The sequence below is a fragment of the Muntiacus reevesi genome, chromosome 10 (assembly GCF_963930625.1).
Source record: "Muntiacus reevesi chromosome 10, mMunRee1.1, whole genome shotgun sequence".
Lineage (NCBI taxonomy): Eukaryota > Metazoa > Chordata > Mammalia > Artiodactyla > Cervidae > Muntiacus > Muntiacus reevesi.
In genome coordinates, this window is record NC_089258.1 from 77,481,793 (window position 1) to 77,505,467 (window position 23,675).

The 23,675-nt window shown below is 42.7% G+C and overlaps 1 protein-coding gene across 3 annotated transcripts in view; it reads right to left on the bottom strand.

Moving 5' to 3' along the window:
* Positions 1 to 302: 302 nt before the first annotated feature.
* KAT6A (lysine acetyltransferase 6A) overlaps positions 303 to 23,675 on the bottom strand; it is a 103,791-nt gene continuing 80,418 nt past the window's right edge. For all 3 annotated transcript variants that reach the window (XM_065946435.1, XM_065946432.1, XM_065946434.1), the window contains exons 10-17: positions 17,421 to 17,562; positions 15,648 to 15,809; positions 14,530 to 14,623; positions 12,489 to 12,720; positions 11,542 to 11,782; positions 9,800 to 10,432; positions 6,889 to 7,201; positions 303 to 4,931 (exon numbers count right to left, since the gene is read on the bottom strand). In XM_065946435.1, the coding sequence (XP_065802507.1) occupies positions 2,284 to 4,931; positions 6,889 to 7,201; positions 9,800 to 10,432; positions 11,542 to 11,782; positions 12,489 to 12,720; positions 14,530 to 14,623; positions 15,648 to 15,809; positions 17,421 to 17,562 (4,465 nt within the window). In that variant the 3' untranslated portion in view covers positions 303 to 2,283. The remainder of the gene's footprint in view (positions 4,932 to 6,888; positions 7,202 to 9,799; positions 10,433 to 11,541; positions 11,783 to 12,488; positions 12,721 to 14,529; positions 14,624 to 15,647; positions 15,810 to 17,420; positions 17,563 to 23,675) is intronic.

Here is a 23,675-nt window from a genome sequence, read left to right on the forward strand (position 1 = left end):
TTTTTTAAACAGAAGTGAAAAAATGACAGGTACCAATATTACTGTGTTGGATAATTTCTTTTATAATATAGAAAAGAACATTTTCTCTACAATAGTTCTAAAGTCACAAAAAGGCTTGTGGAAAAAGGGAGCTGCCCGATTGAAAATTGGTTTTTTTTGTTTTTTTTTTTAAAAAGAAACAAAACCAAACACAACCGCAAACCAACAGAAACTGAATTCACGGCCCTCCTTTCAACAGCTTCTCCTTCTGCCCTGACCCACCCTCCCCCCAAGACACCTCCCTCCCCACCCACCCCGTCCCGCCCCAACCAGGAAGCAATGAAAGCGCTGAAGAGTCGGCAGAGGGCAGCAAAAGGGCGCGTCCTACAGAGAGGGCTGGGGGCCGGACCGGTATATACAGAGACTGGGTCCTACTCAGCCTTGCACATGCTCAGAATGCTCAGACAGTGGCGAAGAGGTGGAATTCTGCCTTGACCTACCTAACACGTTTAATTGAGAAAGTCAATTAAAGTGTATATATGTATATATATTAAAAAAAACCAACAAACCTGTGCATTTGAAAAAATTTAATGCCTAATTTGTTACTTCAAAAATTTATCTATATAAAATGTACAAATAAAGGAGAGAATTTAATGCTTACAGGTATTTCTTTAAGCAGTTCTTCCCCCTTTAGGATATTTGACTGCACATACCAAGTGGTATAATAGTGTCCATCTTCTAATGATGGAACATAATATGTATATATATATACACATATATATACTTTTATATATATATATATGTATTTTTTTTTTTTTACCTATCCCTGGAGCAAGTGACAAGAAGAGAATGGGCAAACTGGCTGCACAAGAGAAAAGAGAATGAAGTTGGGAGTAACATAGGAGCCTGCTAAAACCCTGCTGTCCAGATCTGCCCGACTATGCTGGTGGTTGTTCGATCTCTCTTCTTCTCAGCCTCTCCCGGGCGAGGGGCCGCGCATCCCGATTCACAGGGGAGGGGACTCAGGATCTCAAAAGACGAAGGAAAACTATAGAGGTATGTTATCACATGTTATCACTGAAGTAGCTATAAGACTCACACCACGGTCTCCCTCACAACACGCTATCTGCGTCATCTCTCCCAACACGAAGTAAACAGTGTCAAAGGTTAGTCAGGTATTTCTCAAGTCACTGACGGTGTAGTCACCCGCCAACCCTTCGGATGAGGATGTCAGAGGCTCATCGCCAAATCACCGGGGTCTGCTGTTCACGTTCATCAGAGTCAGGAAGGCTCGAGAATCGAGACCCTTAAGAGTCTCAAGGTATGTACTAAAATCAAGAGGCTGCGTGGAATTATGTGCGTATGGCTGATTCACCAGGTGGTTAAAAAAAACAAGAGGTTACGTTCCTCTTTTGATTGTTAACTGACCATCTATTCCTCCAAGGCTGCATCAGGATTGCAAACAGCTTTCCTCTGAGATTCTGCTGTTAATTGAGACTTACAGTATTTTTGTGTCTCTGAGTGCTGAGTGGGAGTAGTTTTTAAAAAATTATATTACACTTGATCTAAGAAAAACAAACATTTCGATGAAGTCCATCTATAAAGAAACATTCTTGGGGAAAGGTTTCGAGAGGTGTGTGTGTGTGCGCGTGTGTGTATGTGTAGGGAGTGGAGGGGATTTTAGGAGGAGAAGCATTTTCCTGCCTCGCTTTATTAATAATAATAATAATAATATTAACAATAATAATAAGTTTAAGGAGCTTGGGTTGTTCTCCATGTCCCCGTCCGAGTCTCCCATAAGTGCCTCCTGCTGGAATGAAGTAGGGAATGAAAGGCTGGGTGTGGAGGAAAAGGGTCTGGCTAACCCTGGAGATGTATATGTAACATTTAAAAATGACGACACTGGGAGCTGCAAACACTTGAGGGGAAACATACAATTTAAAATAAAATAAAGATAATTCACTTTTACACAAATTCTGTCCATGTGGCGTGTAAAGAAAGTAAGGCTCTTTTTAATTATGAAAAGATTTCTGTGCATGTTTCCCCTATCCCCGAATCCGTTTTTAGATGAGTTCTATTGTAAAATGTTCAAGATTGTGAAGAAAACCAAAACCCAGAACAAAATGAACCCCCCAAAAAAGAGAAGACCAGGTTTTCTAAAAAATAAAATAAACCAAAGAAAAATTCCTCTAAATCTACAGCAATATTTTAACTGGAAAAAAGGTCCATTTTTCTCTGGTTTGTCAGTATAAAAGGTTCCTTTATTTATATATATGTAGGTTCTGAACTGCAAGTCCGTCTTGCTCATCTTCTCATGTAGGGTCCGTTGAGCGACTGCTTGGGAACGCCCGCCGCGTTCATGTAGCTGTGATGCGAGGGGCCCGTGTACATCACGTTTCCGTGCGGGCTCGGCTGCATGGGCTGCTGGGGGTAGGCCTGGCCCCCCATCACCCCCATCTGCATCTGCATAGGATACTGTGCTGTCTGGTTCATGTAGGCCGGGTTACTGTGGTAACTGCTGTTCATCATGGGCTGGGTCATCCGATAGCTGTTCATGGCGTTCAGGGTGTTCATATTCATGGAGTTGACGTTATAGGCAGGGGTGGGCATCAAGTTCACCCCCATGTTCATGCCACGCTGCACAGCCAGGGCGCGCGGGCCGGCCTGCATGGCGACCGCGGGCGGGCTGCGGCCGTACAGCTGCTGCTGGTGAGCCGCCGCGGAGGGCAGGGGCGCCGACTTGGAGCGGATGGAGATGTGCCCCTTGACGGGCATCTGCCCTTGCAGCCGCTGAGTGTGGGGAATGCCGATGTTGGTGGCAGACATGCTGCACTGCAGCAGAGGGGCCGTGAGGTTCATGGTGGTGGGGGCCAAGTTCGGGGGCGGCGTCATGGCGGCTTGTGCTTGAGCGGTCCCCGCCAAGGGGTGCGACGGGGCCAGCTGAGCCAGCCCCGTGTTGGACAGGGAAACGCTGGTTGCATAGGAAGTCACAGCAGGAGAATGGCTATAAGGCATGGCATGGGGGTCCATAATGGTGTTGGTCAGCTGCTGCAACTTGGCCAGACTGAAGGTGGCCGACGGCTGGGAGTAGCTGCCGGCCCCGAAGTCCCCGGGGATCCGCTCGTAGATGCTGATGTTCCCCGCGCTGCCGGACTCGGGGATCTCCATGATCATGGGCGCCGGGGTGAAGCTGTTGTTCATGCTGCACTGCGACAGCGGGGGCTGCTGCTGCGGCGGGGGCGGGGGCTGCGGCTGCTGGGGCGGCGGCGGCGGCGGGGGCGGGGGCTGGGCCGGCGGCGGGGGCGGGGCTGGCGGCTGAGGCTGGGGCGGCGGAGGCTGCTGCGACGGCTGGGGCGGCGGCGGCTGCTGCGTGCTGGGAGGCCTCTCGACGGCGCAGCTCTGCGGGGACTTGATGCCGCAGTTGGCGGCGGGCGGGACGCTGCTTTGCGGCATCAGGCTGCAGCCGCCGCCCATGCCGGCCATCTGCTGGGTGACCACGCAGCTGTTCTGGGTGAGGCTGCTGGAGGACGACAGGCCGTAGGAGCAGCTGCTCTGCGAAGAGTTGTTCCCACAGATGCTGCCGCCCATGGTGGAGTCGTAGCTGCTGGGGTTCTCGTAGTTCTCTGTGGTGCTCTCGATGCTGCCCAGGTCGCTGAAGCCACTGTCCACCACCTGCTGGGAGTGGTCGGATACGGAAGGCACGTCCATCATGGGGCTGGTCTCCATGTTCTGCATAGACGGGGCGGACAGGGATCCTTGCTCCGGGCTGATCTGGGTGTAGCCCCCTTCGAGGGCGGGCACGCTGGGGCTGCTGACGGAGCGCACCGACTGGCTGGGGTGGGACTGGACGGAGGACAGCGGGCTGTTGTGCTCCGAGGCGTGGCAGTCCTCCACCAGGGCCAGCGGCGGGTCCTCGTCGGCCTGCGTGTAGCTCTGCAGCGTCTGGCAGGCGGCCAGCGTCTCCTCGCAGTCCTGGTAGGCGCCCTCGTGCTCGCCGCGCTCCTCCTGCGTCAGGGACTGCACGGCCTGCACCGTCTCCAGGTCCAGCTCGCTGTGCGGGAGCTCCTCCTCCTCCTTCAGCTCCAGCAGCTCTTCCTTTGAGCGCGAGTCCTCCTCGTGGTCGTCCTCAGAGCCCGGCATGTGCTCCGACACCACAGACGCGTCGTGGGAAGTCTGCTCCTCCTCGGAATCCGGCTCCGTCTCCTCCTTGTCTTTCGGGTTCTCCCCGCTGCCCTGCACATTAGGATCTAAAAAAGCCTCCCGGCCGCCAGGCTCCTCCTTGACGCCCTCCCGCGCCGGCGGCTCCCCCGGCTCCTCCTCCTTCTTGGCGGGCTCCAGGTGGCCGTCGTCCTCATCGTCCGCATCGTGGTCTTCGCTCTGGTTGGTCTCCGCGGCCGTGTCCTCCTCCTCCTCGGGCTCCTGCCTGGCCAGCTCCTGCGGCGCCTCCTCCGTCGGCCGCTGCTCTGCGGGCACGCGGGGCTTCTCCTCCTCCTCGCCGGCCTCGGGCTCCTTGGCTTCGGCCTCGGGGCTGCTGGCATCGGCGGGAGAGGCCGCCCTGACGTCACTGCTGGTGGTGTCCTCCTCCTCCCCCTCCTCGACCTCCTCCGCTTCCAGGGGCAGCTCCTCGTCTTCCTTCCTTTCCTCCGTTAAAGGCAAGTCTTCTTTTGGTTCAACAGTTTCTTCGCTCTCTTCCATTTTGGATTTACGTCCCGCTTTAGGAAGGGGGACGATGGGCTCAACCACGGACTCTTGAGCAGACACCGGCACCATCTCCCGACTCAGCTTAAAGCCTGGCTTGCGCCCAGGTCTCTTCTTCCAGTGAACCGGTTTGCGGCTCTTGCCCTTGGGCCATCCCTTCTTCTTCTTCATGGGCGTGGATGTATCTGGCTCAAGTGGAGCGTCCTTCACATCACATTTTCTCAAGAGAGACACTGGCTTTAGGACTGGAGTGTCTGCACAGGAAGGATAAAAAATAAATTATAGGATCTTTTATTTTCTAATGCCTTTTTCTGAGCCCACAGGTACAACAGAAATTATTTTATTATCACCCCAAACTCCTGACTATCTTCATTTTTAAGTTAAGAATCTAAAGAAAAAACCTACTTCATGATATCCTCTGAAGTCACATAGTGAACTGGCAGAACAAGGAAAAGAATTCTGGTCCACTCACTAGGTTCAAATGCATCATCAAAGCCAACTGCACATCTTTGGGAAGTTACCCTAAGACTCAGTATCATCATTTAAAAAATGGAGATAGATTTATAAGGACACAAATACTAGTAGTTTTCACAGCTACTTGTGACAAGCTGTCTTTACCATGTAAGTTACATATCATCTCACTTATCCCACCCCATTTATATTATGCTTTGGTTTTCTTAGTTTCTACAAAATCATTACTTCAGGCAATACCATGAGCCAACTACTCCAGGCCATGTCTGAGGGTCCTACAGGAACGCTTCCCGGCCAGCGTTGTGTCTGTGTGAAAAGAGCTGTAAGGCATGGAGTCCTGGACAAACACTGACCTGAAGCAAAGGGTTTACTAGAAATAAATTTGGTATTAGCATCACTTTCTCACCATCACTTTTTCTAAAAACTATAAAATATTCATAGCATAAAATTTACCATTTTAACATTTTTAGGTGTACAGTTTGGTGGGACATTAAGTACATCCACATTTCCCATTAATTTTTAAAAAGAAGACCAGCAAGGTAGGAACAGGTATTTTTTTAGGGGGTGGGGGATGGAACTGGTGGGACTAAAAAGGTATAGTTACCAGTAGTAACCTGAAAATAAACAAAGGAAATGGCTACATTAGAGAAAATTCTATTCAGTAGGAACTTAGAGGATACTATTTTAATCTATGATGATATAAGACAGAATTCTGCAAAAGTGCCACAATCTTTACAAAATAAATTTTTATTTTCCTAGTTACGTATCTCAAAATATAACACAATAAAATTCTGGAAAATCATGCACCATAAAGCAAAAAACTTAGTCATCATTAAAAGTATTGATTATACAAAGATGTGAGACTAAAGAAAATGCAAAGCCCAACTAGTCAGTACATAAAAGCTATAGGTTTATGCACCAAGTGTCAATGCAATTCCTTCAAATTCGTCCAGTAAAGCAAAGCAGCTTCAGTGTGACCCCGGCAAGGAGGCCACACAGCACAAGGCAGGAAATTTGGGCAACGATGTGAACTAGTTTGGGACCCAAGTCATATATGAGCCCCTTCTTTTCATCTTTAAAGAGGAAACAACAACCAGTCTAATCACTGGATTTTTAGTTATGCCATAACATTTAACTTATTTTGAGGTATTGTTACCCTTTTAATTAGAAATTTACTACTACTCGTTGAGTAAGACATATTACAGATATGATTCAGGAACAGATTTGAAGCAAGTTCAATTTACAGGAATCTGACCTTATTTGAGAGCCACTTCTAAGCACTTAGTCATTTAACTGTATTTACTGAGTGCCTATTTTAAGCACTCAGCATACACAATTAGCAGAACAGGCCAGGTCTGTAGACTGCGCACTCCAGTAGAGGGTTATTAATTATCTTCTTCACAGTAAGTCTCATCTACCCATTAACTAGAGACACACATAATGGCCAAGAAGGGACTAGGCAAAAAGAACACTTTCCAAACAGCAAGACTACTTTCTGCAGAGGCAAAAACAGGTGCTATGGGGGAAGTGGGAAAAAGTACTCTGATAAAAGGACAGAGAACGAAGGCAGAAGGTGCGTATAAGCCCACTCGACACAGCTCTGCAGAGGCTGCAAGTCATCCTGCACTTGCTCGGCGGGTCACCTGCCCTTCACCCTCTCTGCTGGAGGCTTTGCAGCTACCACCGCTGTATCTTTCAAAACCAGGAAACTACAACAAGCAACCGCTCTGTGAAACGTACCATCAGCATCATCTGACTCTTCATCATCGTCTTCATCTTTAGACTTCCTCTTCGAATCGGACCGACACCTGAGAACGTCCTGGGAGGTCAAGCGATGGAAGTAGCCTCGAGAGAAGAGTTCGCTCTCCTCCTCCTCTTCCTCCTCCTCATCAATCTCGAACGTTGGCTCTAATCGCGGCATCGGCCTCTCGGAGTCAGAGTCTTCAAAAGGCTCGTCTAAGACCTCTGTGGTCTCAGAAATGGTCTCTGTGACCACACTGCTATTGTGGTGTTTGCGCTTTCGGACTCTCCTCCTTCGGTGAAGAATTGGTTTCTATTTAAGAGAGAGAGAAGCATTTTATTTACGGTAATGAACATCGTCATTTCCATTAATAACATGATTAAGAGTTTTTAAACCTGACAGAATTAGTACGTATCAAATGAGTATGCTGTTTGCCAAAACACATTTTGAACAGTATTTCAAAATACCATAGTTAAGATACTATATATACATAAAGTGTCATAGATACAAAAAGGATCACTGAATACAACTTTATATAAAAGAACAGAGTAAAAAGTAGATGCCTGAAGAGTCATTCCCCTAACAGTTCAGTTACATTCAGTACCCTAGGAAGCAGCCTATTTCAATACTGAAATGACATAGAGGCTAGTATCTTCTCTTTTCCTCAAAAGAGAAAAAAAGAAATAAAACACCGTACATCTCACAGCTCCACTGTGCATGTCAGCAGAAGCACCAGGAAGGCCGTATACCGTTGTCATGCACTATCCACAGAGGTACAGTGGAGCATGGGGATATGGAGTCGGTATAGATCTCCTTGGTGTTAGCGCACATTACAGAAATAAATCTGGTGTTGGGATGTGGCACATTAGAAATACTTCTGGACTATGGTTGATGTAACATCTCAAATCACATAATAGATATCACAAAATGATATCATATACTACCAAAGCTGATCTAATTCAATCCCCTCATTCTACAGAGGCCAGAAAGGTTATAGGACTTGCTTTAAGGTCACATCCAGTCAGTAAAGAAATGGCTATAAAATCATTTGCGATTCCTAGTCAAGTGAATTTCTTCAAAACTTTACAAGTATCCTGTACATGTACTCACTGCCTGTTATATTCTTTTTTCACACAGGGAAACAGCATAATTTTATTTCATTAAAAGGCAACATAAGCCTAGGATGGCAAAGATATATTCTTCACAGTCACGTAATGAACAGCAGATTAATCAATTTTTCTCCACTTTAAACTTACTACTCTTTCTAGTTGAGAACACAGCTTTTCAAATGAGGTTAAACATGGCCCTGCTCTGAGGAGAAATGGGTGATCCGAGGACTGAGGCATGAAAGTAAGTATCTATGAGGCCACATGGATATGACAAGAAACAGGAGAAAATAGGTAACTCTCCCCAACAGAATTCCAAGTAATTAACACAGATATTCTGCTCTTAGGGAGCAGAGTGTAACTTCCTGCATCTTAGGTATGGGCTGCAGGCAGTAACCTCTCTCCAAAGCGCACAGTATAGAAAGGGGTCTGAAAAAGGCAGTAGCTCGAGAGTGAAGCCTGACACGCCTGACGCGTGGAGGTCAGGCGACTGGGGCTGGCGTGAACGTCAACAGGGAGCAGTCACACTGACAGCAAATGCCCCTGTATTTGGTCCTGGTGTGCCGACGGCAGACACCCTTCTACGAAGTGATGAGAACGGCACTTTACCTCTGTGGCCTTCTTCCCAAAACACTTCACCCTGTTTTCATACCACGAGGGGCATTCTACAGAATATCTAGCAAGTACTCCTCAAAACTGACAAGCTCGTCAAAAACAAGGAGTCCGAGAAATTGTCACCAACAACCAGGGAGCCTAAAAAGACATGACAACTAAAGGCAGTGTGTGTGGTGTGCTGGGCGGTATCCTGGGGAGCCGGGGGGAAATCTGAACACAGTGTGGGCTCCAGTTAATGATGTATTTGTGCTGGTTCACTATTTGTGACCAGTGTGCAGCATCAAGGGAAAAGGTCAGTAATAGGGGTGACGGGGTATGGGGAATATAGGAACTCTTCATACTTTCTTTGCGATATATCTGTAAATCTAAAACTGTTCCTAAAATGGAAAGCTCTCTCTTTTTTATAAATAGCCTTATCTTTTTTTTTCCCCCAAGGCTCTGCTAAGGGGAAGAATGATTTTATTGCTCTGGGTGAAAGCTGCCACCTCTCTAGTCCAGGGTGGTTTATCCAGAGAGCTGACGCACTCCGGCCTGGCTGGTATGTTTAAAGTTCATGCCACAGTTTGGGGGATCTCTGGTATATGGTTTAACAGATCCGTGACTACCACCTCATAGCATTCAGCAATAATCTGGTTATTCAAACTTTGCAAGATGATGAAATATAGTTTAGAAAATACTTTGAAAACAAAGTTAAGTGAAACCACAGAGGGCTGAAGAGGAGACCCAGGCAGGACACAGCGCCGTCAGGGCGAGGGGACAGGCCTCACTCCGAGCACTGTCATGCCCACAGTCCAGGCAACCACGGGGTGTGCGCCTCTCCTTTTCTAATAGAAACATTTCTAATCCAGGCTTCTGGCCTTGTGATTGCGGGATCTCAGCTCCCCGACCAGGGTTTGAACCCACGGTCCCCACAGTGGAAGCGAAAGTCCTAACCACTCAACACCAGGGAAGTCCCCCGGGGATTTTCTAAATCCCTAAGAAGTCATAATTTGAAATCGAACCAGCAAGCTGGAAACAGCCCACCAGCCCCTAAGCAAGTGTGACTTCCAGGGGAACACTCCTGAAGCAGAGGGGCCAAGTGCGCGGCACACGTGCTCACTGGGAGCTCACGGCTAGGAGACGCGGGGCACGCGGCGCCAAGGCTAGCACACTGGACCCCCGCCCGAGCGCTCAGGGCCCCGGGGCGCACCTTCCGCTTCAGCGTGGGCTTGGTGAGCACCGGGGGCGAGCTGGACCGGGGGCTCTCGGGCTCCCCGTCCTCCTCGCTGCTCTCGCTGCAGCCCCGCAGCGCGGGGCGGTCCCCGTCCGCGTAGCGGCCTTCGCAGTAGCGACCCTCGCTGTAGCGACGCGGCAGCCGGTCGTGGGCGTCAGGCAGCCCGCACTTCAGGGGCTCAGGGCTCTTCTTCGGCGGGCCTCGCCAGAGCTCAGGCCCCTCGCTGGGTCTCCTCCTGGGCCCGTCCGGCTTCCCGTCCTGGCCCGGCTGCTCCTGGGAGGCCGCCGCCGGCTCCTCGCTCTCCAGGTACTGCTCTTGGGGAGGCTCTGACTTTTCCTCGCAGTCTCCGTACGGCTCCTGGGCGGCTGACGCCTCCTCCAAGAGCAGCTTCGGGTCCGTCTCACCGAAGCGCTCCTGGGCTTTTCTGTTCTTCCTCCCGCAGCGGCCCCGCCGCGGCGGCTGGCTGTTGGCAGGAGGACTGTCCCGGGGAAGGACCTGTTTGCTCAAGCGAGTGGTACTGGCTGGTGCCGCAACTTCTGGTTTCTTTTCACTTTCTACTGAAGTGTAAGAATCCTGTTCTTTGTTCTCGCGAGATGCAGACTTCCCCACCTGATTTTAGAAAATAAAACCGTGCTGGTTAATTTTCAGTCTATGTTTGGTTACATCTCCTATTCTGGCCTTTTAAATGCTGAGGTAAGAAAACAGATAACACTCAAAAATAACATTATTGAACACTTAACATAAATATCTCTTGTGCGTTAGGCACTGTTTTAAAAGCTATATGGGTAAAATCCACACCAATTATGTGAAATATTATTATCATATCCCCATTTTACAAATGAGGTAATTGAGGCACAGAACATGTAAGTAATCTGCCCCAGGCCATGCAATAGCAAATGAAGAAGCTGGGATGTAAACCCAGGTAGTCTGACCCAAGAGCCAGTACTCTTAACCACTATGCAAATAGTAAACAGTGACTATTACTTTTCTTACAATCTAGTAAATGTTAAATGAGACAGTTCATTAAATTTCTCAGAAATTTAGAAACAGAGAGAAGACAAACTCTGGGGTGTGGGCAAGACAAAGAGGATGCTCAAAAAAATGAAAGAAAATTTCTGGAATGATTTTGACTTATTTTATTCTGAATACTTAATTTTATTTGGAAAATTACACTAAACAGGGGGCATTGAAACTATTCATGTCTATCAAAACAGAAAACAGAGTTTTAAAGGATGAAAGCACTGCTTTAAAAAAAAAACAACAGAGAAAAGTAAGCATCACATGAAGAAAAATGTTGAAAATGATGTAGTAGTACCTTCATTAACCTTTTAATGGCTAAAGACACTGAACTGCTTAGTGCTCTATTAGAAAATATGCACTGTTTACATTATTTCCTTAATGTTTTAAGGAAAATGAATCTTCATTTTAAACAATGGTCAGATTTAAATTTAATTCAGATTCCTCAATTTCTATACAGCTTCAAACTTAGCTGCTTATAGGCACTCTGATAAATACTCATAACACAATATAACAAATTTGAAGGTTTCCTAATGATATAAGGCTTGAAAATATACAAATAAGTAAACAAAACCCAGTCTTCCTGAAATTTCTATCACTGAAATAAACTTGAAAATTCTAATGTGAGTTTACAGTACTGGTTTCAGAAAACCAACACATGCTCTTCTGTTATCAACACCGGGGACCGCCCGTGCCCTTACACTTGGCTCCAATTCTCCTTCCTGGCTCTGACGCTCTTCCGGCTCTCTCTCCTCCTCTTCCTCCTCCTCCTCCTCCTCTTCCTCCTCCTCCTCCTCCTCCTCCTCCTCTGAGACAACAGAATTGGAGACTATGACGGGAGTCCAGCGCAAACACTCCGGATCTACATCTACAGGCCGCAGATTCAGCTGAAGCTTTGCCATGTGATCCTGGATAAGCTTTTCCCGGCGGATAATCACAAATCTGAAACCAGAGAAAAGTTTATAGCAATCAACGATGCAGCAGGAGTACCAACAATGAATATGGAGCTCACTCCCAGAAGGCCCTGGAAATGAGAGCAGATTAATGCTTCACAAAAAGCCTGCCTGGAAAGACACCACTGAGATGGCTCAGAAACATGAAGCTGGATAAAGACTTCACATCCAACGAGAGCGATGGAAGCAGTTGTTTCAGTCACTTCCTATCTCACACTTCCCACCTTTGAAACTTCTGCTATTCTCTTGCATTCTGTCTTTTGTTCTCCATCGTTCTGGCCCAGATGCCTCCTTTCTTTGTGACCTTTTCTGCATCACACTAGACAGGTAAGCTGTCTTTCCTCTGACCTGTAGCTCATTCTGTGCCATCTGTATGGAAATTAATCAAATTTCCCTACCATATTTGTGTATTTTAGTTGATACTATTTCTGCAGCTGTTACTTGTATTGTGAAGGTGTTTCCAATAAATAACAGATTCAGTAGCTTAGATCCGAAAGTTAGACAGAAGACTAGAAAGAAAGTTTTTTAAAAAATGGTCAACAGTATAAAATATATAAAGGAAAATGATGTCTCAGGATCACCAGGTAACACCACTTCAGTCAGTTCATGCACTTTAACCGATACTTTGGCTGCCAGATCCCAGCACCTCTACCTAATCACCTCTCACAGGTCATACAAAGGGGTGTGATACTCACTGGTCACTCCGGAAGTCCAGCATTCGCAGGTGGTGGAGTGTGGAAGTAATGTCTTGAGGGCAGATTCCAGTCAACTTACTCAACTTCTTAATGCTGATTTGCTTGTCATTTTGGTGATAAAGGCACTCCAATATTACACTTTTCCAGTAAGCCATGTAAGAAAGGCGACCTAGATCGGATAACGGTTTCTCTGGAGACCCTGCTTGGCCTTCACGCTTTGATAACAAATAACCTAAAGAAACCCCCAAATCACAAAGATGTCAGAGAGCCTAAAAGATGGCAGTTTACAAAAATAACAAGCCCTTCTTCCATAATCAATCCAAGTGTTATAGGCTGTAATTTCAGAAGGTAATTCCTTCAAGAACAAAATTACAAAATTACTTGAAAACAAACTTGCAAGAAGATTACACAATTTATATACTCTGGACATTGAGTTAGTATTACTTTGTTTATAGTTAATATAAATCACATTGTTAGAATATTCAAACTTAAAAATCAGGACTTCATATTAATGGGCTGCACAGATAAGATCGAAGCAAGAACGCTTTTTGCCTCAGTGTATGATGGGGGAAACCATCCCTGCATGGTTTATTTGGGCCACTAGATGGCAACAGAACTACTTGTTTGCACACTGTAAGACTGCCTTCAAGTTTTTACATAATCCCACTAAGATTGTGGTTCTATGAGGGACCTATATGACAATTTCTCTATTTCATCACCCTAATTCTTGAAAAGCAAGAATGTCAGCATGCCAGCATTACTGTGTGTGGTGCTATTACTCTGTCTTATTGTCTGATGCATGGAGCAGGAAAAGAAAGGAATAAACTCTAAGGGAAAGTATCAAAAATGGAGATGGCAGAAAAAGGTAGCATTTTGTCATCAAAGAAAATATCCATCTAAGAATGGTAAAGTGGGAAAATACATTACATTAGGAAAAGTTTTAAAAACAAACATTATAATCATATAGACTATTGTTTGTATAGCTCCAAAAAAAAAAAAAAAAAGACCCAACTCTGCTATTTAATGGCATAACACATCCAATCACGAGTTCTATTTCAAAACAATATATTGATACTAAAGGAAATAGTGTGTGTTTTATCCTCTACTGCTAGTTGGAAGAAAAGCACAGGAAAATGTAAAAAATAACCACATATGGTGGTTATACTGTGTCACATATTGGCACATATTTCCAATTAAATATGGTTAGGGACACAGTCTAAGGCTAGGTAGAATAAGGTTCACTGGTCCATGTGAGAGAATTAACACTAGAAATGTAATCATCTGATATTTAGAAGAACTGCCTATCAGAATCCTTTTCCATGACTTTTGAAAGTATTCCTTTAAACATCACTATTTTGAGCAAATATCTGAGGGAAAATACTCCCTCCAATACCAGTGTCTCATAATCAGCAGAAGGCATGTGTGCTCAGCCATGTCCGACTCTTTGCGATCGCATGGACTGCAGCCAGCCAGACTCCTCTGTCCATAGAATTTTCTACGCAAGAATACTGGAGTGGGTTGCCATTTCCTTCTCCAGGAATTAATAGAAAATTTACCTCAAATACACATTTACTTTCAAAGCAAGATTATCAATGTATAAAACAAAATGCAAGTTCCACAATGACCTTTTTAGAACAGTTAGCTTTCAATTTTTAACTCAAATTACATTATTTACCCTATCATTTACTTCTATCATTTTTAAAGGTGCATTGATATTTTTCACTAGGTAGAGCCTGTAACTAAAACGCGATGTGCACATTTCTCAGATAACTGGGTAAGAAAAATAGGGCAGGTGCTGCACTTCTTCATTAGTGCTAATTTAAGTACTTATACAAAGCTTTGTAATATTGCTATGAGACAGAATTATTGCAGTAAATAAAACTAAGTTCCACTGTAAATTAATAGCTGCAAATTAAAACTATTTGCTATAAATCACATAGAAACTCATATCTAATACTAGCAATTTAAAAATACTTCATGTCCAACAAAAAGAAAGTCCACAAGAAGATACAGTTAGCAGTTACGTTACTATAATCCTTACTGAAATCGATGAGAAACCTCCCATAGCCCTTGCGTTGGTACTGGGGAAGAATCATTATACAGGAAACGTTGTATTTCTGTTGACAGTGCTTTTCCTGGTAAAGAAAACAAAAGCCTAGTTTTAAAACAACAGGCCGGTAAGACTAACTACTAGTGTTAATTTTTAAGAAACAAAGATTAACAATCAAAACCACAGCCCTGGTCCTTTGGGATTAGCAATGCACTTTAAGAAGAAAGTACCCCTCTGAGAGGGAGAGGACAGTGTTAAGTCCCTGGCATTCCCCACAAAGCAACCATCCCCTGGAGAAAAACATAAACTGAAGTGACGCCACCCAACACCATCTGCAACTCAAAAACAGTATGTCAACGCCTGAGATGAGCAGAGGAATCCGAGTCCTGACTGATCTGCAAAGCCACAAACACTGCCGTCAATGTGGACCCTAGAAGTGAGACAGTTCATCATTGACTTCCAAGTTCCTTTTACTGTAGCACCTGCTTTGCTGCTACATACGGTGGGTATAAATACATCTTTATAAACAAAGCAATATATTTCAAATTATATTTAACTATTGAAACAGCCTACTAACAACTAGGGCTTTTCACTTAACTATTTTTATACAGTTAGATTTTATCATGGGCTTTAAGTAAAACTGCATCTTTTATGTTGTCTGACAACAAAAGAAACTTTTTTTTTCTCTTCAAGAGAATGGAAAAATGAAGAAGAGAAAGTATCCTTTAATAAAAATGACTTCTTAAAAATTCTTACTTCTATGCCTAACATTCAAATTGGGAAGAGAATATTTAAACAGAAAGAACTCAGACAGGTAATGACTCTGTTTATGTCACAAGTTCTACCTATCATCACCATGGGAGTAGAAGCCATGGCAAAGCTTTCCCTCTGGGGTGTGGGTAGCTCCACGTTCCCAGCAGAGAACAGTCTGCTGAGTGTTACTAGGCACCTGCTGGCACCCGGCAAGCGTCTCAGGGGTCCTCCCGTTTCCCTCTCCAGAAAGCTACATGGCCCCCAGCAGGGGCTGCGTCCTGTACTGCCTCCTAATGACAACGAGACTGTTTCATATTGCCACATGCACTCAAGACAGATTTCAGCTGTATACTTACTTTAGAAAAGTAGCCAACAAGGTGGCAGCCCTTGACATCATTCTGGGTTAGAACATAAAAAAGAAATGGCTCCACGTCATAATAGAGTGTTTTGTGGTCAAGAAACAACTTTGCCAAGAGACACAGGTTCTGACAATAAATGGTGCTCACATTCCCATCAACCTAGAGGAAAAAACAGACAAAACAGTCAGCGTGGTGTCTCTTTAATTCTAGAATAACACGTCAGCAAAGAGCGCCTGTGAGTACCCAGTGCAGCCCAGGAAGAGGTGGCAACTCTCAGAACACAATGGATCTGGAAGCTGTCTCTTGAAATGGCAGAGTACAGTGTCTGCTACTTTAAGACAACTAAATACACAGAACACTGCACTTCAACAAAGCACAAAAAAAGGCTAGACAAGGAGGTGATGGCCATTTTCAAAAGAGCATTTTGCTTTTATAAAAAGACTGACTGTGGGAATCCTTCAGATGGCAAGCTGATCTATTTTTTAAATTATTTAATTCAACAAAAGATCTAAATGTAACCTCTTCTAAAATACATCTGTTAAGCAAAACAAAGTAAAACAATAGTTTAACTTGTGCCAGCAGCCAGAAGCAATGTAATCTGACTGCCAAAATGAGGTTTCCCCCTAAATAAAGCTCCTTGAGGGATTATTATCTATTGTCAAAAGCAAGGAGCAGGTTCCCTTGGCGGCAACCTGGCAAGTGAGGTGTTTCATGGACTCTGGTTGGCCAGGAGCAGGAGCAGGAGGCTCTGTGCTCCCAACACCCCTGCAGGGTGCGTTCTTTCATGAACACGCCAGTGACTGCTTACATCAGACCCAGAGACACTGACATCTTAAGGCTGCAGCTTCTGGAAGCTCCGTGGGGGTCCAGTGCTTAGGACTGTGTACTTTCACTGCTAAGGGTCTGGGGTTCAACCCCTGGTTGGGGAACTAAGATTCCAGAAGCCACAATGTGTAGCCAAAAAAAAAAAAAGAATGCAACTTCTTTAGCAATTTAAGCAATTTATTGTACAAAACACCTTTTCCCTCCCTGAAAGGTCAAGAGCTCCTCTATTCCTCACCTAAAATAAAAGCTCTGGGAAGATTAAGAAAGTGAGAGATGGAGCAGACCCTGACAACCTGAAAGTCTATCATCATCAGAATTAACAGAACTGAGCACATGCAGGTACTCAATTAATAGTTGGGCAAATCAAACCACAGAACTGAGATCAAGGAATTAAAAACCACTATTAACAACACAGAATCACAGATGAAGCGTAAGTCAAACAGTCATGATGAAGTCAGGAGATATTATTAGGATTCACTACAGCTATTACATATATACCTTTACACAATACTCCTTCAAATAGAGCAGTAGAAATCTTTTAAGTGCCATGTTTCATAGAGTCTAAGACACAATCTTATCACATCTATACAAAAGTAAAATCTGTTGGCATTAAAAAATCAAATGGAGTCATATATATATATATCTCTCTCTCACATAATTTGCAGTACTTTTATCTTCTGAGTGGAACATAAAATATGTTACAACTGATGTCTTTGATTCAATGAAATACAAAATAGTTTATTCAGAGATCAAGTTTGTGAACTGGTAGCACTTAGACTGACCTAATTCTGCTTCTCTCCTATAGAGCTGAGCTACTGACTCCATAGTGAGTGAACAATAGTAAAACATTTCCAAAACAACTCAAGCTGTGCAATCGGATAAAGCCCAGGGGGCACTGTGTTTGAAACGGATAGGAAGACAACTACCAAACATCTTCTACTTTACCTCAAAAACAGAAATGTTATTCTTTCTATAAATCTCATTAGCAGGAGGATGGAACCATCCACACTTCTTCATGTGCTGCTGCAGAATAGTTCTACTTTTCATATATTTTAGACAGAATTCACAGAGATATAACTTAGGCAGCCTGTAAAAAAAATAATTACACAAACAAGAGGGCTTTATATTTTATAAGATTTTAAACTTTCACTCTTATTCTTTCTCATTACTACCCAGGTAAAAAGGTAAAGAACGTATCATTATCCCCATTAATCACATTTTTTAAAAAGAAAACACAAAAATCAAAGATAAAACTCATTTGGGTAACAGGATCCAACAAATCAACAGCAAGAGGGCAGGGGTGGGAAATCAATTCACACAATCCCAAGATTTTCCTAGTAGACTGATCCTTGTCATCTTTTAAAGTTACCCACCAGACAGCCATGAAAATCTCACCTTCTATCCTCCTTGATAATCTCCAGTAAGTAGAAAGCAAAGTCTACCTCGGGAACACACCAATAAGTGAAGATTTTGTTAAGCTGTATATTCTTTCTTCCTTTATTAGATCATTCACTCATTAATTTCAGAAAATGAACATGTATTGAACGCTATCAGGCCCTGTGTTAGGTACACTAGGTACAGAGGCTGAGTATGACGGACATATAGTGGGGACTGTAAAAGCAGATTTTGTGCATATTTTTAAGTATAAAATTATAATACGGAAAATGTTTTTTCAAGTTAGGACATGCTACACTACCTCCTTCCTTCTACTCTGAAATTCTGGCTTTCTCTCCAGTTAAATATGACATTAAATCCTGTACCTCAAAGGCCTATTTTCAATGACTGAAATAAAATCTCTAGCTGTTTCTTCATGTATTTTGCCATGTTTATATAGTAACTTTATTTATCCAATACACTTGCTGTTTTGGTGGTAGCCTGTCAGGCCTCTCCCTTGCAACGTATCTGTGATCAGGAGCTAGGCAACAGCGTGACTGGCGTGCATGTGCGCTCGGTCAGGGCTGACTCTGCGACCTCGTGGCCACAGGCCGCCAGGCTCTTCTGCCCACGGGGTTATCCTGGGAAGCACACTGGAGTGGGTTGCCATTTCCTCCTCCAGGGGATCTTCCCAACTCACCAACCTAACCTGCATCTCCTGCAGTGCAGGCGGATCTTTACCACTGAGCCACCTGGGAAGCCCGACTAAAGTCATTAGGTCAGTTCATAAAGCCACAGAAGGAACATAGCCTAAACTAAAAACCAGTGACTTCTGTAAATATTTTAGCCTGGACTGAGAAGACTGCATGGCTCTATGATAAACACACACCCCATGTATCCTCAGCACAGAGGCTCCCCTGTATCCCGAAAACTGTGTCCAAAACTGGTAAGTATGCTAAGATCTGATACTAAAACAAAAACTGCATATACGAAAATACTGGATGATACAATGACAAGAAATATAATCCAAATATGCTATATCTTCTCTCATATAAATAAGTACCGAGGCTGAAGGAAAAAAAAACAACAACTCTGTTTATATATTTTGAGTATTAATCCCTTATTGATCATATCACTTGCAAGCATTATCTCCCATTCAGTAGGCTGTCTTTTCATTTTGTCAATGGTTTCCTCTGCGGGACAAAAGTTTGTAAGTTTAATTAGGCTCCATTTGTTCACTTTTGCTTTTATTTCCTTTGCTTTAGGAGGCAGATTAAAAAAAAAAAAAAAACCTGCTCCAATTTATATCAAAGAGTGTTCCAGCTGTATTTTCTTCTAGGAATTTTATGGCTTCAGGTCTTATCTTTAGGACTTTAAACCATCTATTTTTGATATGTTTTAAGAAAACTGTTGAGTTTCATTCTGTTACATGTAACTGTCCAATCATCCCAATACCATTTACTGAAGAATCTGACTTTTCCCCACTGTACATTCTTGCTTTGTCCATCACAGATTGACCATAAGTGCTGAGCTTATTTCTGGGCTCTCTATTCTGTTTCACTGATCTCTGTGTGTGCGTTTGTGCCAGGACCATACTGTTTTGATTACTGTAGCTTTGTAATATAGTCCAAGTCAACCCTCCAGCTCTGTTTTACTTTCTCAGGATTGCTTTGGTCATTTGGGTCTTTTGTGTTTCTACACAAATTTTAAAATTTTTGTTCCAGTTCTATGAAAAATTCCCTGAGTAATTTGATAGGAAATTGCACTGAATGAGTAGATTGCTTTGCATGGTATCGTCATTTTTAACAATAACTTCTCCAATCTATAAACATATCTTTCATTTTGTCTATGTCATCTTCAATTTCTTTCATCAATGTCTTACAGTTTTCCGAGTACAGACCTTTTACTTCCTTAGGCAGGTTTATTCCCAGGTATTCTTTTTGATGCAATGGTAAATGAGACTATTTCCTTAATTTCTCTGATAGTTCACTGTCAGTGTATAGAAATCCAACAGATTTCTGCATATTAATTTTGTACCCTGCCAACTTTACCAACTTCATCAGTGGGCTCCAAACGTTTTTTGTGGCTTCTTTAGGACCTTTCTATGTATAGTATCACATTATCTGCAAACAGTGACAATTTTACTTTTTCCTTTTCAATCTGGATTCTTTATTTCTTTTTCTTGTCTGACTGTGACAGCTAGAACTTCCAACACTATGTTGAATAAAAGTGGTCTTGTTCCTTGTCTTGTTCCTGATCTGAGAGGAAATGCTTTCAGCTTTCCACAGCTGAGTATGCAATTAGCTGTGGGCTTATCACACATGTCTTTATTATGGGTGTACTCTCTATGATCACTTTCTGCAGAGTTTTTATCATAAATGAATGATGAATCTTGTCAAAAGCTTTTCCTGCATCTACTGAGGTCACAATATTTTTATCCTTCAACTTGTTAATACTGTTCTTCAAGGTGTTGTACCACACTGATTTATTTGCAGATATTGAAGAATCTTTTGAATTCCTGTGATAAATCTCACTTTATTATTATTTATAATAATTGCTTATGGTCATTTTAATACATTGTTGCATTTGGTTTGCTAGTATTTTGTTAAGGATTTCTGTATCTATGTTCATCAATGATACTGGCCTATAATTTTCTTTTCTTGTGGTATCTTTATTTTGTTTTGGTATCAAGGTGATGCTTGCCTCATAGAATGAGTTCGGGAGTGCTATTTCCTCTGCTACTTTTTGGAATAGTTTGAGAAAGACAGGTGCTACCGTTTCACTAAATGTTTGGTAGAATTCACCTATAAAGCCATCTGGTCTTGGAGCTTTGTTTGCTGATAGTTGTTCTATTTCTGATTCCATTTCATTACTGGTAATTGGTCTTTTCACATCTGCTATTTCTTCCTGCTTCAGCCTTGGAAGATTGTTCATTTCTAGGAACTTTTCCATTTCCTCTGGATTGTCCATTTGATTGACATACAGCTGTCTGTCACAGTCTCTTATGATCCTTTGTATTTTAAAGCCTCTGACTTTATTAAAACCAAGCCTACTGGGATGACACTGTTAGTCTAATGGGAATCATTCAATAAAACTCTAGAAAAGCTCAAATATTTCTTCTAGTAGTAGTACAAACAGTTGCAGTTCTCTCATTGAAAAAATATATCAAATAGGAAAAACATCAGATCACAGGAAATGAAGTGCAGTTATTGAAATCAGGAACGCTCCGTGACCTAAACACTGCTGAGTGCTGCTTCTGCCATCTTCTCTCTGAGAGAACCTCGGCCCTGACTATCGAGGAGGGGTATGGTCACTCTGACTAGCTGCATCATGGGGTATAGCCCCCACACTTGACATTTACTTTAAAGTCACCCATCACATGGATACCACAATCTCTGAAGTCAGGATTGGGCTGCAGTTGTATTGGTTCCCTTACTTCTAGGATAACGCAAATACTCATCCTATTGTGGCTTTTGAACACTGCCCAAGATAGCAGCAGTTTGTGTGGCTTTTATAATAGGTCAATAGTAAAATTTTAACCACTAGAAATTACCCCAAATACACCGTAAGTCAAAGATTATGTTCCAAGTCACCTGAGATCCATCTAGATGTCAATGCCGCATGGAGTAGTCACGTACAGTGGTTAAAAGTTAGAGCTATATGTTAAGAGAAAAGTGGGATTAAATCCTGGTTCTACCACTTATAAACTGTACGGTCTTGAATATACTTGCTGGGCCCTGGCCTGTAAAAACAAAGATAGCAATATCCACCTCATAAAATTATTCCAGAGATGTTTAGTCACTGCGTAAGCTCAGTGAATGGTAACTATGGCTATTACTTATGATTAATACCATGAGTATTTTTATTCTTTCATTCATTTTATTTCATCATTTAACGGTCATTCAAAGACTCTGAGGATGCTGTTCCTTAGTAACTGGGGTTGTACATAAAATAAGCATCAAGTCCAGTCAGGAACAGGATAAGGTTCCCAAACTATTCAAATATGTGAGAATCTGCCTTTTTAGGCTCTTATCTTAATATGACCTTGTAGCAAAGAGGTTATTAAGAAGCTAAGGCTCTAAACAGCTCAGGAGTAGAGAATATTCCATCTTGTCTTTGGCCTATTTATGTCATGTTTTTAAATGCAGAGTAGGCCCTCTATGGGCCCATCTGCCATGTGTGTGCATCACAGCACCCTGCAGGGGAAATCTCAGGTTAAAACCTCTGGTTTATATTCTTCAACGTCTGAGACTTAATCATCCTGCTCCAAATGAAGCTGGTTCATTGCTGTTGTTTCATTTTGTTTTTTAAAATTCATGGATGCAAGACTACTTAACATATACCACACACACAAATATCTGAATATCAAAGGAGATAGTATGTAATCCTACTTCCCAAATAATTTTTCCTCTTATGATCTTTTCTTCTTTGTTTTTGCTCCAACTGTCCTACTTTGCATGCTTTAGGATTCGGAAATTTTTTTAAGTGTTTAGAACTTTTATTAATAAGAAAATAATTTAGAAGTAATTTAGCAGAGAATAATAGTCATCAACAAAGTAAAAATATAGGTTTACTATTTAGAAAACATGTGATCTCTAAACATTATAGTCAACTCAAGTTTAAAGAACTCAGAAGTGAAACAAGTCTAAACTCAATAAAATGTGGTTTTCTGAAAATGTAATTAAGAAAATTATGAATATAAAAATAGAAAAAATAATTACTAAAAAACTTATAAATTACACAATATTATCTCCTATTTTCAGGGAACCCTTCACAATGGTGACTAACGAAAAGTACAGAAAGTGTCTAAAATTCTACTCAGATGAATTTTACAGTTCTTTTTCCTACTGCTGCTTTCTATTACAATTCCTATTATACTTCTTAGGTTATTTATTTTTCTGCTGGCAATGTTCGTTCATTCTTTCACTGGTAACTAACTCCCTCAAACTTGATTAAGAAGTCAAATTCTAGGGACAAATTCATCAGAGCAAAATGCAACATTTTTAATCAGACTTAATATCTTAAAATTGACAGCCTCATTCTCATCTTCTGTCTCCACTCCTGACTAAATGAGCTCCTCTCCTCCTCCTGACCTTGAGAGGAAAAGAAGGCGCCCGCGGATCCACTCTGCATGACAACCGCCAGAACAGGTGACACAGACGCTGAACAAGCTTTCTGTTCCAGGCGGAGCACTCTTGTGATCCGCACAGCTGGCAAAGAGCTCACTTAAAAACGGAAATAATTCATTTTAAACCTAATGATGAAATTAATTCTTCAACTTTGCTGTTCTTGATTATACAATATCCTGGCTATCCATAACTCCTGAGGAAGACATTGCATTGACTACCTGTGTTCTGTAGGTAGTTGAGGAATTTCCTTCCCTCTTTTAACATATATACATAATATATAATTTAATGTTTTTAACCAACTCAGATTGTCATTCTTCCATGAAATAAACAGAATATTTTCTTAAAGGTCTAACACAGAGTTTGGAGGTAACTGATCCTACAACAAGTGGCTCTCAGCTGCTGTGTTTCATAAGCTTGTATCTTAGTTTCCTGGGGTTTTGCCTTCTTCCTCCCTCTCTCTGTCACTGAGGTCTGGGTCTCCCTCCTACTTTTCTAACTTGCTTAGATTTCTAAACCAGATTGAAGAATTAATGACCGCTCTACTTCAAATGCTAAGCCAGTGTTTAATTTTTTGACCAAATTTTATTTTTCACCTCTTTTTCATTTCAAACCTAAAAGAAAAAAACTGACATCATTGAGCACTCACCATTTTTACATGGTTTACATAATTCTACTCATTTAATGTTCACAATAAACC